Raw genomic sequence first — 15,184 nt, 5'->3', positions numbered from 1 at the left:
GGGTGTGTTTGCCACATGTTTCTGAGAAGATTGCATATGGCACAGAAAACACAGCGCTGCATTTATCCAAACATATCCTGATCACAAGCCCAAATGCGCTGATGTCATCTCACATCAATCAACAACAGCGCCGCAAATATATTTGTGAGGCGAGGAGGGGGGGAGGGGGGGAGGAGGGGGGGGGAGGGTCGGAAACTCATGAAACAACGGAACTGTAGCAGCGGACCGCCAAAGAGGATAAAGTGTTTTTAATTATGTCCCAATTGCCAGCCTGCTCTAAAATCCCTCAGCGCCTACTTCCAGCTGAAGCTCTCCGTGGACTCGGCTGCTCTTCTGAGCGATGGATTGAATTTGTGGTCGAACCGGAGCCCCGATCCCACTGCTACTTCCCAGAACTCCCAGTCACAGATCCCTCAGTAACCCTTACAAAACACTTTGCAAGATGATGTTTCCTTGGCTAATGTTATCAGAGGGGTTTATACTAGTGGATGCAGGCAAACAAATCCCTTCCTTCAAACCAAAAAGAGAGAGAAAAGAGGACTGCTGGAGCCGTTGCACAGCTCTTCCAGCTCTGAGCTCCCAGGAAACTTCCAAATGGCTGATGAAGGTTGCACACTGCGAACAGGCATCGGCTCGATGCTCTTTTCTCCTCATTCCTGAAAAATCGTGTGTCACAGCTGCGCTGAAACGGGATGATGGGTATTCAGTGTTTGAAATGAGGTCACACTCAATAAGAAATAAGCCCCTCGTACCACAAAACAGCTCCACTGTCTTCGAGCAATGCTGCCATTTCTTTCTTTCTTTCTTTCTTTCTTTTTTTTTTTAACTGATCGCTCAAAGCAACCGGAGGAATATCACAGTAGATTATGACCACCATGGGTGGGATCCGAAGTTTCCCAGGAAATCACAATTATTCATAAACCTCAGGTTTTCATGAGACAATAATCGCAGAACTGTGTTTAATAATGTGTGACATCTACACAGTGAGGGGGGGGGGGGGGGGGGGGGGGGGGGGGAAGCATCTGCATGCCTAGAAAGACAAGAGGGTGGATGTAGAAGCTCTACTGAGAGAAGAACGAATGATGGCTCCATCTGATGGTACCAACTCTATAACAAAAGGTATGTGTGTGAAAAAAAAAGCAAACAAACAAAAAAACAAAAGACTGAAGTGGAATGTGGCCCTGGACTCAGTCACCTTGGATCATCCAACACACCAGCAGCTCCAACTATCTTAAAGTTTTATTCTGCACTTACAGCCCTGGACAATGAAAAAAAAAAAAAAAAAGAAAGAAAGAAAAGCAAGCCTGAAACTGAGCCCTGCACAAAACTAACTTCAGATGGATAGGCAGAGAAAAGTTAGACACACTTTTATTACTTGCTGGGGCATTCGAGCAACTTAAAACTGCACTTAGAGGAGAAAAGAACCGTTAGGAGTCAAGCGTTATGGGCACTTCGGCGCGGCCTAAACAGAGTTATTTTTCACACGTTGCAGCCTCACAGTGTGTCTTCATTACACCTCCGTTGCCAGGTAAACGCACGCATCAACATATTCACCGCTTTCAGACCTTCAGTGGCACAATGTAGCCTTTCTGTGCACAATTTCACGTGTCAGATTAAAAATAACCTGATATATTTTAATCATAGTTTCAGTTTCAGTTTCGGTAAGCTCTCTTTGCTCTTCCCTAGAGACGCCAAAGCCGTCTTTTAGCCTGCGCTCTGCTTTTCACCACATCTGTTGATGGGTACAATATCACTGTATGATGAAGAGAAATCACATTGCAACTTGTGTATTTCCTGAGTCAGATTTTCAGCACACACTGAGGCTGACTGCTTAACCTAAATGCTTAATAAAAAAAAGGGAAATTGTAGCTCATATTTCATTTTAAAGTCATAGCAGAGGGAGATGATGTGCAACCCAGAGGCAGGCCTAAATATGCCATATGTGAGATGATTAATACACGGTAACAAGTGCAAATGCAGGCGCACAAGCACAAGCGACCCAAACCCCCAAAACGGAGCAACAACAAGAGGAGCCAGGGATTACAGCATCACACCCGGGTCTCTGGAGGGGGGGGGGCCATAAAACACACGCAATCAGCTTTGCTGTTAGCAAAGGGACAGTGGCATTTATCACTCTGGAGCATCATGTGGCACATCAGAGTGCTGCTTAAGGCATAATTTTCAGACAATAACAGGGCTGTCAGCATCTCCCTGGACTCGGCTGAAATATGACGCTGCTCCTGGCCACTGCTCTCCTCCATGTGGAGCTCCGGTGGAAAAGCCTGTGGCTGGGAGCAACTGCTCAACTCGCTTGACATACTTCATGTTAAAGAAACTGTGGAAGGTACACACACACAGACACACACACACACACACACACACACACACACACATATCCCACACATACACAGGGATAATAAATACATACTGATCAGTGACACCTCAGTGTGGCTCCAGACAGAAAATCACATCTTTTTTTTCCTTCTTTCAGGCTATCATTTCTCAACCTCATCCTGTTTTGCCCCCCACTCCCACACACACTCACACACACACACACACACACACACAACTATACCCAGCTGGATTTTCTGGCTGTGTCCAGATGGGGGCAGGAGAGAGCTCTGGTGAGTGCAAAGCCAAACATCTGTCTCCATCTAAACCTGACCCACAATCATGCAGGGTGGACCAAGTTCATTTTGTTCCCTCTTCTGAATTAAAAAAATATGATGCATGGGAAGAAAGGGAACTCTGGGGCCGTTTCAAAATCATCGCAATGCAACGAACGAGAGCAAATGGGGGTAAAATTGCTCCATAAGGAGCTGGAACCTCAAATTCTCATGCATTAGTCCTTGTTCTCCCACATGCTTGCAGCATGAGGAGAAAGGAGACTAGAGACTGACAAAGGGTTATTTAGATGAGAGGAGGGTCTTTAGGTGATGCCAAACAACCCCCTGCAGGTCGGTTTCAGCAGAGCCGGGCTCAGTGTCCCATAAAATCCCACAATTTCGTGAGCTTAGAGCAGCATACCGAGAAATAAACAACACAAACCAATACTCATTATTTCACATGATCCTAAGGGACACCTGAAAATGGCTCTGTTTACCTTCAGACACAAGATGCCGCCCACAAGTTTCCAAGAAGAAAAACTTTTTTTTTTTTTTTTTTTTTTGTCTGGTGAGGTGACAGCAAAGAAAAATGGGGAGGAGGGCGCCACAGGGCAGGATAAGACCCTGGGAGGTCCCGAGCCCTCGCTGCATTTTAAAGGGGAGTAACTTTTCCCGACATATTTACACAGTCACCCCTGAGCTCTAACTGAGCCAGGTCTCGGTCCCACTGCCAGCCCACACCGGCACACTCGCCTGGGCATCTTCCAAAGCAACCACACAAGCCAAACAACGACCAACATTGTCAACGCTGTTGTTTAAGCACATACGCGCAAACAAACATGGCCGCCATCAGCTGGCTTTAAACCTTCAGCAGACATCAGCGGCACTTTCTGCCACATTCGCTATTCCCTCCAGACTTCCCAACAACTCAGAGACGCTGCCAAAAGCAACAAGCCTGTCTGCCACTTATCCAGCGCCCCAGCTATTCCCTCACCTCGCTGCTGCTGTCCTGTTTTCCTGACTCCCTCTCAGTCTTCTTCACCATTGCAGCCGTCTCTTTCCCAGCCCTCATAAACACTCCCTGCTGCATAAGATTTTAATCCCACGTCTCAAAGGGCTGCGGGCAGCCATATTTCCCATTTCCTGTTCTTTTTGGACGAGTGAAAACCAGAACGGCTCACCTCACCTAACAGACGTAGATTCTGCGTGTTTGGTTTGGCCGTTCGCTCAAATCTGCATTAGAAAAAAAAAAGTGCTGAGGGGACACTTCAGTGCTTGCTGACACAGTGAAGGAATAGCAGTGAGAATATGGGGGCGAAAGACAAACATCTGACATTAGTTAAGGAAATTCTCTTAATTAGGCATGATGGAAACTCCATCTTCCCCTGAGCGACTGAAGTCGGGGCAGAAATGTATCAGTGCAGTGTGCTCTGTCAGTGAAGCGCGATATATACCTTGGACAAGACAGCGCAGACAAATGTGACGCTTAAGAAAGAGCAACACAAAGGTTCAGTAATCTAGATGAGTTTGCTACAATACACAAAGATTCGTTTTGTCTAAAAAAAATTAAAAAAAATAAATTATTCAACCCGCCTGATTTATAACCGTGAAAACAGAAATGGTGGCGTCCTGTTTGTATAAAAGGTGGTCGTACTCTTAGTACTCTTGCCTCACAGTGAGAAAATCCCTGGTTCAGGTGAGACTTGAGGCCATTTCTGTGGAAAGCTTCAAGTTTCTTCCCAGTCTGGTATTCCAGATTAACTGATGATTATATAAAGAAAGCACATAGTTGCAAAAATGACAGATTGGCAACCTGGCCACGATATACCCTGCATTCACCCACAGTCATACGGGATAAAGCTTTATGGAAAATGCATGGATGGATTGTGTCAGATTTAAAGATGTTAGAATGTTTTCCTTCATTAAATGTCTTTACAGCTTGTCTAGATTGTCTTTTTTTTTAATATAAAGCTTCTCCGAATACAGTTTTAAGGCCCTTCTCCCAGGAGCCTCAATGTGACAGTCATGAGAAAAATACAATAAATTTGTGGTCATCGGTTGGCAATTTCAAAGTCGGACACCTGGAGACAGACAGCGGCTTAAAGTGGGATCAAATTCTTCCAGTGCGACTGCGGCTAAGACGCGAAATGACAGGAAATGTGTTGACCGGTGCACGTTTCAATAAAGCGTCAGGAGGAATAAAGGCAGAACAACAGAGATTTAAAGGAAAACGTCTGTGTGACACTGGTGAGTGTTTAAATCTGTGCAGAGCTGGGTTTCTCAGGCATACTGAGTGAGCAGCACATCCAGAACACACATGCTGTTGACATATACATCCGCATTGAAATGCAATGACTCATCCAGATTCACTGCCGCATGTGTGTTAAATTATCTACGCACTATTTACACATAGCTGTAAGTCTGAATGCCTCCTCCTCTTCAGCTCCAAACCAATCCTCCAAGACAGATTTTCGTTTAGTCTGAAAACAGTCTGAACGCCCACTCGTAATTTTTTTTTTTTTTTTTTTTTTTTTAAAGTAGCACAGTCATGAAGGCCAAAGCAAGGGCATCAAATTTCCAGGTCTCCTCTAATGGGGCTCCAGGAGAGAAGCCATTATTCACGCCTTAAACAGTGAGCGAACTGTTATTGCTTTTTGACACCCACTTGGCTTTTCACAGTTAAAAAAAAAAAAAAAAAAAAAAAACTGAGCTCTGGTACATTTGCAAAAAAGCAAAGCCACCGTTTCAAAAGCTTTACTGCAGCTACTGAGGGTTATTGTTAGGAGAAGCCAAGCCAAAGCCTGGCAGAGTCCCTCAAACCGACCGTAAAAATAGAGTCAGAGTGTTCTGAAATCATATCAGGATGGCTACAAGAGAGAAGAACAGTCATGAAAACAGGATGTGTAAAACTCATCAGACCGATACAAAATTAAACAAGCATCGCGCTCATGTTTTTTTGTTTTTTTATTACATTTTCCTGTCTCTGGCTGCCAGGCCCCCCACCTTCCCTCATCCCGGTCCTTTCCTTATCGCAGCGCCTCAAACTCCCCCACTCATACCATCTCTAATCCTCTTCTTCGGTATATCTCAGCCTCCATCTTCCTCTCTCATCTTCATCCCACTCTGCTGCCCGTCCTCCCCTCCCACAGACAAACGCGAGCCCCCCCCCCCTCCCAGGGCGCGGTCGCGCCACCGGCCCGGGCCTGGATATCAGCGGATACCAAGGAAACCTCTGGATGAAGTCATGTGGCGCGGCGGCCGTTCCAACACTGACATCAGCGGGGAGAGAGCGAGAGAGAGAGAACTCCTCATTCTTTCCAGAGAATGACCCAAAATTTTTGGCTCCTCTACCCCCGAACCCACTGGCTCCTGCTTCCCCTCCTCCTAACGCTCCCTCTGCAACGCGCACTTTCTATCTTGTTCTCTCGACGTCAGATCTTCCTCCCGATCTCCTCCCTTAATTTTTGTGTATTTCTAGTGGAAAAAAGTGCTCCATGTGATCTTCGACCTCAGCGATTCCCCCTGTGGATCCCCCCATGTGTTTCCTCAGACCAACCAGACACTCGCTTCACTTCAAACTGAAAGGTATGGATGTCGAATCGTCCTCGGATTTTCTTGGCAAGCTCACTCGGAAACAACAGTGAATGGAGAAATCAGCAGACACAATCTCCTTATTCTTTCTTTCTTATTTTTTTCCGTAGTTGTCTGAAAACGCTTTAATGTACTCAACATTCACAATCTGAAACTAATCAAGGAACACGACAGCGAAAAGTCACTAGCTGAGGATAATTACACTTAATGACTGATTTTTACATTTGCATTACAGTCATTATAGGAAGACTAATTGCTATTCCCCTTTGCCACTCTGATTACAAGGTGGAAAAAAAAAAGAAAAAAACAAATCTGTCTGCTTACATAAACTTCAATCAGCTTCGTATTCTTTACAGCTATAAGAACATGCATGGTGTTCTTATGCAAACCACTGAAAGAAAGAAAGAAAAAAAACATTACGGTACTTATAGAGGGCAGACAGTCTCCCAGTTACCGCAATAACCGTGTCAGAAACCAGACCACAAACCACCTTCAGCATCTAAGTACTACTTCTCCTCTAAACGCTGTATGTAAAGAAAGAAAGGAGCAAGACCCGTCTGTCAGTCAAACTACGTCTCCTCTGCCTCCTCTGAGAGTCAGGATGGTTTTTCATCGAACTCCATCACTGATCAGAGACCTCACATTCGACTTTAATTCGCTGTTTTGTTGGAATCAACTGAAATAGATTACACATGCCTTCATGAGCAGTAACCCACTCTGGCGAAAAGTCAACACAACATCATCCCAAAGTGTGAAAGAGTGAGGACGGAGCGAGGAGGAGGAAAAGCCGGCGCAGCCGGAGCATAATTTGGAAACTATGTGGCATATTTTCCATTTTCTGCACGCACTGGAGCCTATCCTGTCTCCCAACTGGCAGACGCACAGCAGGAGGGCTTTAAACATCCCTCACAAAATATCGGACCGTTCCCACGGTAACCGCTGGACCGTTTCGCCGGCTCTGATAGGCAACCAAGATTTACGACGCTCCTTCTCCTGATGGAGATGCTGCGGCTACAGCACAAGCTTTTATCAACTCTTGACTGGACTTTTGGAGCTTTGAGGATTTTATTTTTTTTTCTATTAGCTTCTTAAAGTTTTCATGGCTTTTTATTCCCACACCTGTGTGACTGCTGCTGCTGTGCTCATATATGACTAATAATTACTCATAACTCAACATAAGAATAAATACTTAGTATTATTTATTATTAATATTAATAATATAACTTATCCTGAATAAATGGCATCGTCTTGTTGGCAGCTGGAAGAATTCACAGCGAACAGGCTAATGGGAAAATAATAGCTATAACACACTTAGTGCACTATAAAAACATGTGTATGCACGCCTCATTAAATATTTCACACTTCATAGTTTTACTGAAAATGTGAACACGGTCTACACGCTATAAAGCAGCACTGTACCTCCCTCCTTCACCAATAAACCACATCTTCATTAAAGAAAAAAAGGAAAAAAGAAGTACAGTTAAAGTAATAAATATGAGTCTTTGTTGAAAAGCGGTGACTGGATCATGGTTCTGACTGAGGACAAGCAGTTAAATCTTAGTTTTACAGCCCATCATATATCTCTCACTCCCATGGCCCGGCAGACTTAACTAAAAGAGGAAGGGGGGGGTTGATGTTGGCGGTGATGTCATATTTCTTTCTTTTGGTCTGTTCTCGCTGAGCAGCAGTCAGGTCAAAGGTCAGCTGGCTCAGCATCAGTCACATCAGTCAGCCTCTGTTACTAATTATTATCGAGGGCCTCAGTCTCACGGACTAATCCCCCTTTAAACAAGCACGACTCTGAAGGGACAAAGACAACAGTATTCCTTGTGCCTTGTGCCGCTCTGTGTGTTTTGGTGTGTGCACTGTGTGCCCCCGGCAGGAGTCACGTTCAAGAGCCAGAAATATCCGCACGGGCGCTCATTCCAGGGACGGTCCACATTCATGCCCGTTCTCACACTAAATTACACAAACTGTATTGGAATGATATCAGATACATCAAGGTTTTTAACAGGCTGTCTGTCTTTTATGCCGTACCACAAATCTTCCACAGCAAAAGCTTTCAGCAGAATGAACCGATCGTGTCGCAACTGGATCAAAACGCTCCAGGCTTTTTAGACGACTAGACCAAACAAATATCTCTTTAGCTTTCACCACAGCGTCCACAAACAACAGCAGATGCTGCAACACAGATTGAAACTGAGCAACAAAAAGATGTGGAATATATTCCACTTAAAAATCTGTGTAATTTGTGTGCATGTGGGTGGTGCAGCTCTGGCCATCAGATGCTGAGGAGTCCACAAACCAGAATCCACACTTCCATAAAGGATGTGGGAATGACTACAAGTGGTCAGGCTTGAGCGCTGACTCAAACAGGATGGGGAGAGAAGACGGACATCACACATGTACGTGCACTGTCATCATATGATTCAGATAAACTCGTCTTGCTTATGTGAAAGTCTGGATGGGCCACTGTAACATATGTAGTACATATAAATGACAGGTATACGGTTATAAATCAGACACTTCAAAATCTGGCCTCCCTTTGAACTCTGTGGCCAGAAACTTTTAACTAAAAATCTGAAATGATCCACAGAAAAAGACCCGTTAAAATACATGTTAACTGGTTCTGCTCTTTAAACTCACCACTTCAAATGCTTCCCTTAAAATAGGACCTGAAATCTAAATTTGTAACTATCTTGTTGATATTTTGCTGTTCGCCTACTAATTCTCCCTGTCAAAAGGTGCATTGACTCTTTTTTACACGTCGCGCATGAATTTCAACAACAGAAACACAAAAATTAGTTTTATCATTTCACTTTTTTTCCAATCTATTTCAGTACTCTGTTGCTTTGAATACAGATTCAAACATTTGTGTGGAAATCGACTGGGAATCCACCACAGGCAGTGAGTGAGGCTCTACATGTGTGGATAGATGTTGGTTTTGTTGTGCCTACCTCAAAGACTTCTTCATCAAGTATTCTTGTTCCAAACACTAAAATTCCTTTGGTATCGATGATGGGGTGGGGGCTTCGGAGCAGCCTCTGGGTGGCCTTCTTTTTACAGTCCAGAATGAGCGTGATGGTCTGCTTGTGCACACTGATGGCCACTCGATGCCACCTGGAACGAGAGGTCAAGTTAATTCACACACTTACTGGGTTACAAACCGGTTACAGATCCCTTTTGTCATTCAAATGTATGACGATGCCTTTTTTTTTTTTTTTTTTTTGGGTGAAATTGAAACGTTTTTTAACTAACAAATTAAAATTCTTCATGATAAAACTGGTTTCAGATACAAACTGCAAGCTTAAGTTACACAAATGAGGATTAAATGTACAACAAGGCAAACAGATTTCGACCAAGAGGCGCGCTGGAAGGAAATCTGAAACACCTGCTTCAGGTGCTGCTCAACCACTTAGATGAAAATAAACCACTATCAAAGCCGGTCACTTCCACCTGCACTCTGATTACAGGGAAACGCGCATGAAACGGAGTCTGACGCTCATTTTATCTGCGCTGCGCCGGGGTCCACCTACTTTCCGTCAGCGAGGTTGACTCCTCTGAAGAGGGGGTAGTCCTCGGGGCTGGGTTTGCCCGTGTGGTCCTCGTACAGGAAGACGGGAGAGCGGCCCACTTCCAGTCCGAGCTGCTGGATGCCCTGCTCGTTGTACACAGACAGGAGGAAGGACTGGCTGCCCTTCCTAGGCTTCACCGTGGCCATGATGGAAAAGTCCTCAGGGAAGACGTCACCTGGACGGAAACGAACGGCACGAGAAAGGGAGAAGTTTTAAGCAGCCGTGACCGAACGTCAGCACGAGAGGGATGAAAAATGCGATGGGATAATTGTTTTAGCAGTCCTGACTGTGATCTCTGGTGTCAAAAGAGGGCATAACGCTTTTATTGTTGCTTCTGCTGGAAAGTAATGATAGAAAAGCAGACAAGATTATTTAGACAGGAGGAATTAGGACGATGGGTTTCGAGCACCAAAAGGAAACGCCAGCAATTTGCTGAGCGCCCAAAATGTAACAGGATAGGATTTATCTGAAGCCGAAAAGCACGGCTGGCAGAGTGGAAGGGAGAGAAAAACCAAAAGTTAGAGGAGAGGAAGAAAGTGGCTCGTTTCCAGCGCAGCACAGGATGAGAAGCATTAATGGCAAAAGCATGTGATCCTGGGAGACTCTGTCAAACTATCCCTCAGTCCCCTCCTCTCCGCTCCGCTCTCCCACAGCCGATGGATCTAACAGACGGTGGAAGCGTCCCGATCAGAGCTGGAGGCTGGAGAAGAGCTCAAAAGTCTCCACCGGAGAAGCGATTAAAGCACATCTGAAGAAAACTGAGCAAAATCAACAATATCTCACACAGTTTCTAATCTGACAATCAAGCCTTGTGAAACCAGATTTCTGGATTCAGTTTAACATAAGCAACCTGCAAGAACTCAACTATTGATCTCTTGTGCATGATTGCAGTGCTGTAGCAGCTCCTCATGCAGTCATCAAACGGTTTCCTCTCAGAATAATAGAACACAGGCTGGAAAACGCTGAACTGGGGTAACTATAGTTAAGGGAGCCAATCAGAAGAGAGAAAAGATGGGATCACTGACAGAGACGGGCTATACAGTAATGAGTTTTACTAGTAACCCATCCGCTTTAGTCTCTCTCCAGTTTTCATCCCCTCTCACCCCGTCAACATCTGGATGTCTGTTTGCCTTCCTGTCTTCTCTTCCTGCCTTTTTCTATCATTCCTTCATTAATGCCAGGCGTCGAATCACATCATGCGGAGAGCACATGCCTTGGCAATGTGCTCCCTCAGGAATTCAGCTTGGCATCATATGAGGAACATTGCTTTAATTGACAGACGCTTCACAAGGACGGCGTAAAAGCAGAGAGCGGGAGAGACGGAGAGCGCCGGAGAGAGCGAGACGAGACAGGCAAACCTCGAACAAAAAAAGGCTTTGAATGGAGGATTTTGATGAGGGAGACAGATTTAGAAAAGTCTTTTATTAGGTGAGTGAAATAGAAGAGCTATGATGTGAAAAGAGAAGTCGAGGGGGGAAAAAAATTAAAAGAAATACAGAGAAGAGAACTTCATTGCTGTATCAGTTTACACCAGAGACTCGTCTGCAGCAGAGACAATGACTCAGAATCATCTGTGTGGAGGTGAAAAGGTCGGCTCAGGGTGAAACACATGGACACCCTGAAAAGTTCTGGGGGTGGAAAATATTCATTTTTAAAAGATTTAGCACAATTAGAATAAAAATAAACAACTGAAGTGGAATCTATCGTGTTGGATTTTAGGATGTGCTTCAAACTTTGCTTATTCATCACATCACAACTTCTCCTTTCTTTCTTTCTGAGCCCTTTGAACTAATTCAGTCAGAATCGCCAATCCTGCTTTTCCTGTCACATGATGTTCTGGGAAAATCTACATTACAGTGAGCACCATAACAGAAGGGTCACAGCCTCCCCTTTCACTCTGGAGATCCAGTAGGGGGAAGAAAAGATGGGATCCAAAAAAAAAAAAGAACGCTCTAGTTTCTCTGGAATGTGTCTCTCAACCTGCTACTTCAGGCCACCAGATGAGAGATACCTCATTCCCCTTTTAGTGTGTGAGTGCATTTTCTGTGTGGGCGGACATGGAGGGCGGTGGGAATGGAAAGCTTTCGGTGCCAGGAGTCCTGGGAGTTTACACTGGCATCACCGCCACCACTGATGTCGGGCCAAAGACCGTCTGGGAGATTCAAAGACAACCCCAGACATCTGAACCGCCCGATAAGGCACCAATCTATCATTTCTCCAGATTGAATAACTAAAAAGTGCTTCCTTCTATTTTGATAATAAAAAAAAAAAGTCTTTAGTATAATATGGCCAGCTTTAATTTCCTCTGGGAGAGGTTTCAGGGCTGATAATGAGAGGTTTAATTTACAAGTTCAAGCAGTCAGAGAGGGTGAGTTTGCCCTGAGACTGATCTCACACCACGGATCTCAGACAGGTAAAACTCAACTCTCTCTCTCTCTCTCTCTCTCATGGGGGGGTCAGCAGCACTTGAACTGATGTTCTGTCACTTTGCATACAAGTGGCTAAATGGAGTAGAAAGTCTTGCAGCCTGTAGTTGATCATTCAGTCATCACTGTGTCAAAACGGAGATGTGTGTATGAGACCAGCTGCATTCCAGCATATGGCTGCAGAGACGACGGACCCAATGGACTCAGGTGGTTGACCCTGAGTGTAAGTGGCTCTAATGGAAACGGGGGACAGCTAGGTCTTTGAAGAAGGTCCAAGTAACTTTCTGCAACAAATTGAAAGCAATTTTCTAAAAAAAACTTGCTATTTAACTCTCTTTTACACTTTGGGATGTTAAGCTGTTCGTCTATTAACTTGCTGTCTTCTCAAATTGACACAGACGTGATAAACTGCGCAATTAGACAAAATGAGGTAACTCCTAATATAATTACCTAAATTAGCTATAATGATAATTCAATTGCTATCTAAACTGTTAATAGACATCCATAAGACCGTGTGAAGTTTCTCCACCAAATGTCACATTGTTTACTCTGGTTTTAATCAATAGAATAATCCTTATAATTCAATCAGAAGCTCCTTTTTGTTTGAACTGAAAGTTGCCATGGGAGTATTATACAGATAAATTGATTTTGAATAAATAGAAACCGCTATTGTTACTACAGCTGGAGATCTTCTAATTTCTCTCTGTGCTGCATAAGACAGCTGTGGACACACTAACTTAAACTAACTTAGACAGAATTAATGAGCTAGTTAGACGCTGTTACTTCAGTTTATTTCATCTTATTACAAGAAACACAATTCAAACCAGAGGTCCTTCTATTTTTTTTTTTTTTTTTTTAAATCAGACAGATGTTTTAGTCATAGATGCAGTCAAAACAGTGGGTGTTGTGGAGGGAGCAGACGGCTAAATTTGCCTTTTTTCTTTATTTCTCATCCACATAATAAAGGTAAAAGAAAGCTCTTTTCTGTTCCCAAAGCTTCAGTACTTTCAAAATGAATCATCTCTTCCACATGTTTGCCTAATGAGTGCACGTCTGAACTCGCTCGTTTCCAGCACATCATCACAGGCTGTCTCTGGTTATGGGGTCACGGGCCAGGCTGTTCTCCAGCTCCAACGCTACGGTCGCGAGAAAATCTGAGTTTATATGGAAGTCTCAGTTTATACATATGACTTGTTTGTCACCTTTTGTGGAGGCGGGATGCTGGGTAGATAACTCAGGCACACTGCGCCTCCAGGCTTCGGGCCAAAGTCATAACTCAGGAGTGAACTCAGTTGAGAGGAGGGGGCCGAAATGGACAGAATGATCTCACACGTTCAGCTGCCTTCTGGAATATATTAGCTGTGCATTCTCATGGCGTGGAGGCGAGAGAGGGGCCACAACATGAGCATCGCAAGTGAATTCTAAACCTCCAAGCCACAGATAGCTAGTTAAGACCGCGTGGTGCCGGTTATGAACTCCTCCGACTCGGTTTGTTTTATGTAGACTGTTATTTCGGATGATCCAGAGTAGCGTGTGTGTAATTACAGCATGTGTGTCTAAACAGAGACGCATATGGGGCTGCGCTGTCATACGGCATCAAAGCGAACAGTATTTGTTTGATTGGGGAGCATGTGAGGGCATGCCGGCCACACGAGGCTGAGCTTTAAAGCGATACTTCAACATTTTGGCAAATTGGCCCATCTAGGGCAATTCGGTAGTCATTTAGAACAGCATACTTACTTTTTTTGTGAGGGCGAGCTGTTGTTTATTCAGCGGTGAGTCTGAGGAGAGCTTCACGGCGGACATAATGGAAGTGGACGGTACAGTAGCTTCCCTCGTCAAACTCATCAATCCAACACAATCCAACAACCCCAAAACACACTTTGGTGGACACGTTATAATCCCCACATTCACTACGCTGTGAAATATTAATGCAAAATTACGAGATTGAGCGTTTTTTTTGCAAAGATTGCTAAGACGGAACTACTTACTAAACATGGCGTCTGGGCGTAGTGATCTCAAAAGAAAAAGTAGTTCCCAATATTTGCTTCAATGTCGTAACGCTACAATATTATTTGTTGGTGTTTCACAGCGTAGTGAATGTGCGGATTATAACGTGTCCACCAAAGTGTGTTTTGGGGTTGTTGGATTGTGTTGGATTGATGAGTTTGACGAGGGAAGCTACTGTACCGTCCACTTCCATTATGTCCGCCGTGAAGCTCTCCTCAGACGCACCGCTGAATAAACAACAGCTCGCCCTCACAAAAAAAGTAAGTATGCTGTTCTAAATGACTACCGAATTGCCCTAGATGGGCCAATTTGCCAAAATGTTGAAGTATCGCTTTAAGCCCCGACAAAGAGTCATGCTATGGATCAAAAGTCCCCTAAGGCCAGTGTAACGTCCCAATCAGGCTATCGTCCAATCCAAGCGCCGCGGAGGCTAAGATTACAGGAAGGGACATTATACATATCTTTATTTTTCAAACTCATAAAAACAATTACAGACATTTGTTGTCTGACCAACTTAATTCTGATTGGGAATGTCGAGAAGATACGATAACAGTACAGAGGGGAAGCTCAGCACGTCGCACAAGGCAGAAGTTAAATAAAACGCAGCAGTGAGAAATGATAGAGGGAAAAAATGATGACGCCTGAGGGAAAACAAAGTGGGAAGGAGGCAGGAAAAGGCTGCTGGAGAAGGAGGAGAGAAGGAGAGAAGGAGAGCGCCGCAGCGCTGAGCCACGTCAGCACAATAGAACAAGGCAAAAGTGGAACCCCAGACTTCCCTCCCTCCGCCACCCCTGTTTTCACTGCTTTTCCATCATCCAACTCCTCCCACAACATCCAGTATTACAGGGCTGGATCGCACACATCTGCTGCGTACTTTCAAGGGGGGGGGGGGGGGGGGGGGGGGGATTTATTATCTATGTTTCTCCAACATTTTAATCTGACTAAGCAACAAAATGCAGCCTGTTACTCAAAACTT

The 15,184-nt window shown here is 44.5% G+C and overlaps 1 protein-coding gene across 2 annotated transcripts in view; it reads right to left on the bottom strand.

The window, feature by feature from the left end:
* Positions 1–15,184, bottom strand: part of col5a1 (procollagen, type V, alpha 1) — a 73,954-nt gene that overhangs the window by 40,536 nt on the left and 18,234 nt on the right. For both annotated transcript variants that reach the window (XM_030084604.1, XM_030084605.1), the window contains exons 3-4: positions 9,734–9,947; positions 9,155–9,317 (exon numbers count right to left, since the gene is read on the bottom strand). In XM_030084604.1, the coding sequence (XP_029940464.1) occupies positions 9,155–9,317; positions 9,734–9,947 (377 nt within the window). The remainder of the gene's footprint in view (positions 1–9,154; positions 9,318–9,733; positions 9,948–15,184) is intronic.

The sequence above is a fragment of the Salarias fasciatus genome (assembly GCF_902148845.1).
Source record: "Salarias fasciatus chromosome 7 unlocalized genomic scaffold, fSalaFa1.1 super_scaffold_4, whole genome shotgun sequence".
NCBI lineage: Eukaryota > Metazoa > Chordata > Actinopteri > Blenniiformes > Blenniidae > Salarias > Salarias fasciatus.
The sequence above is the reverse complement of the archived record's forward strand: the minus strand, read 5'-3'. Positions and strand labels throughout refer to the sequence as shown.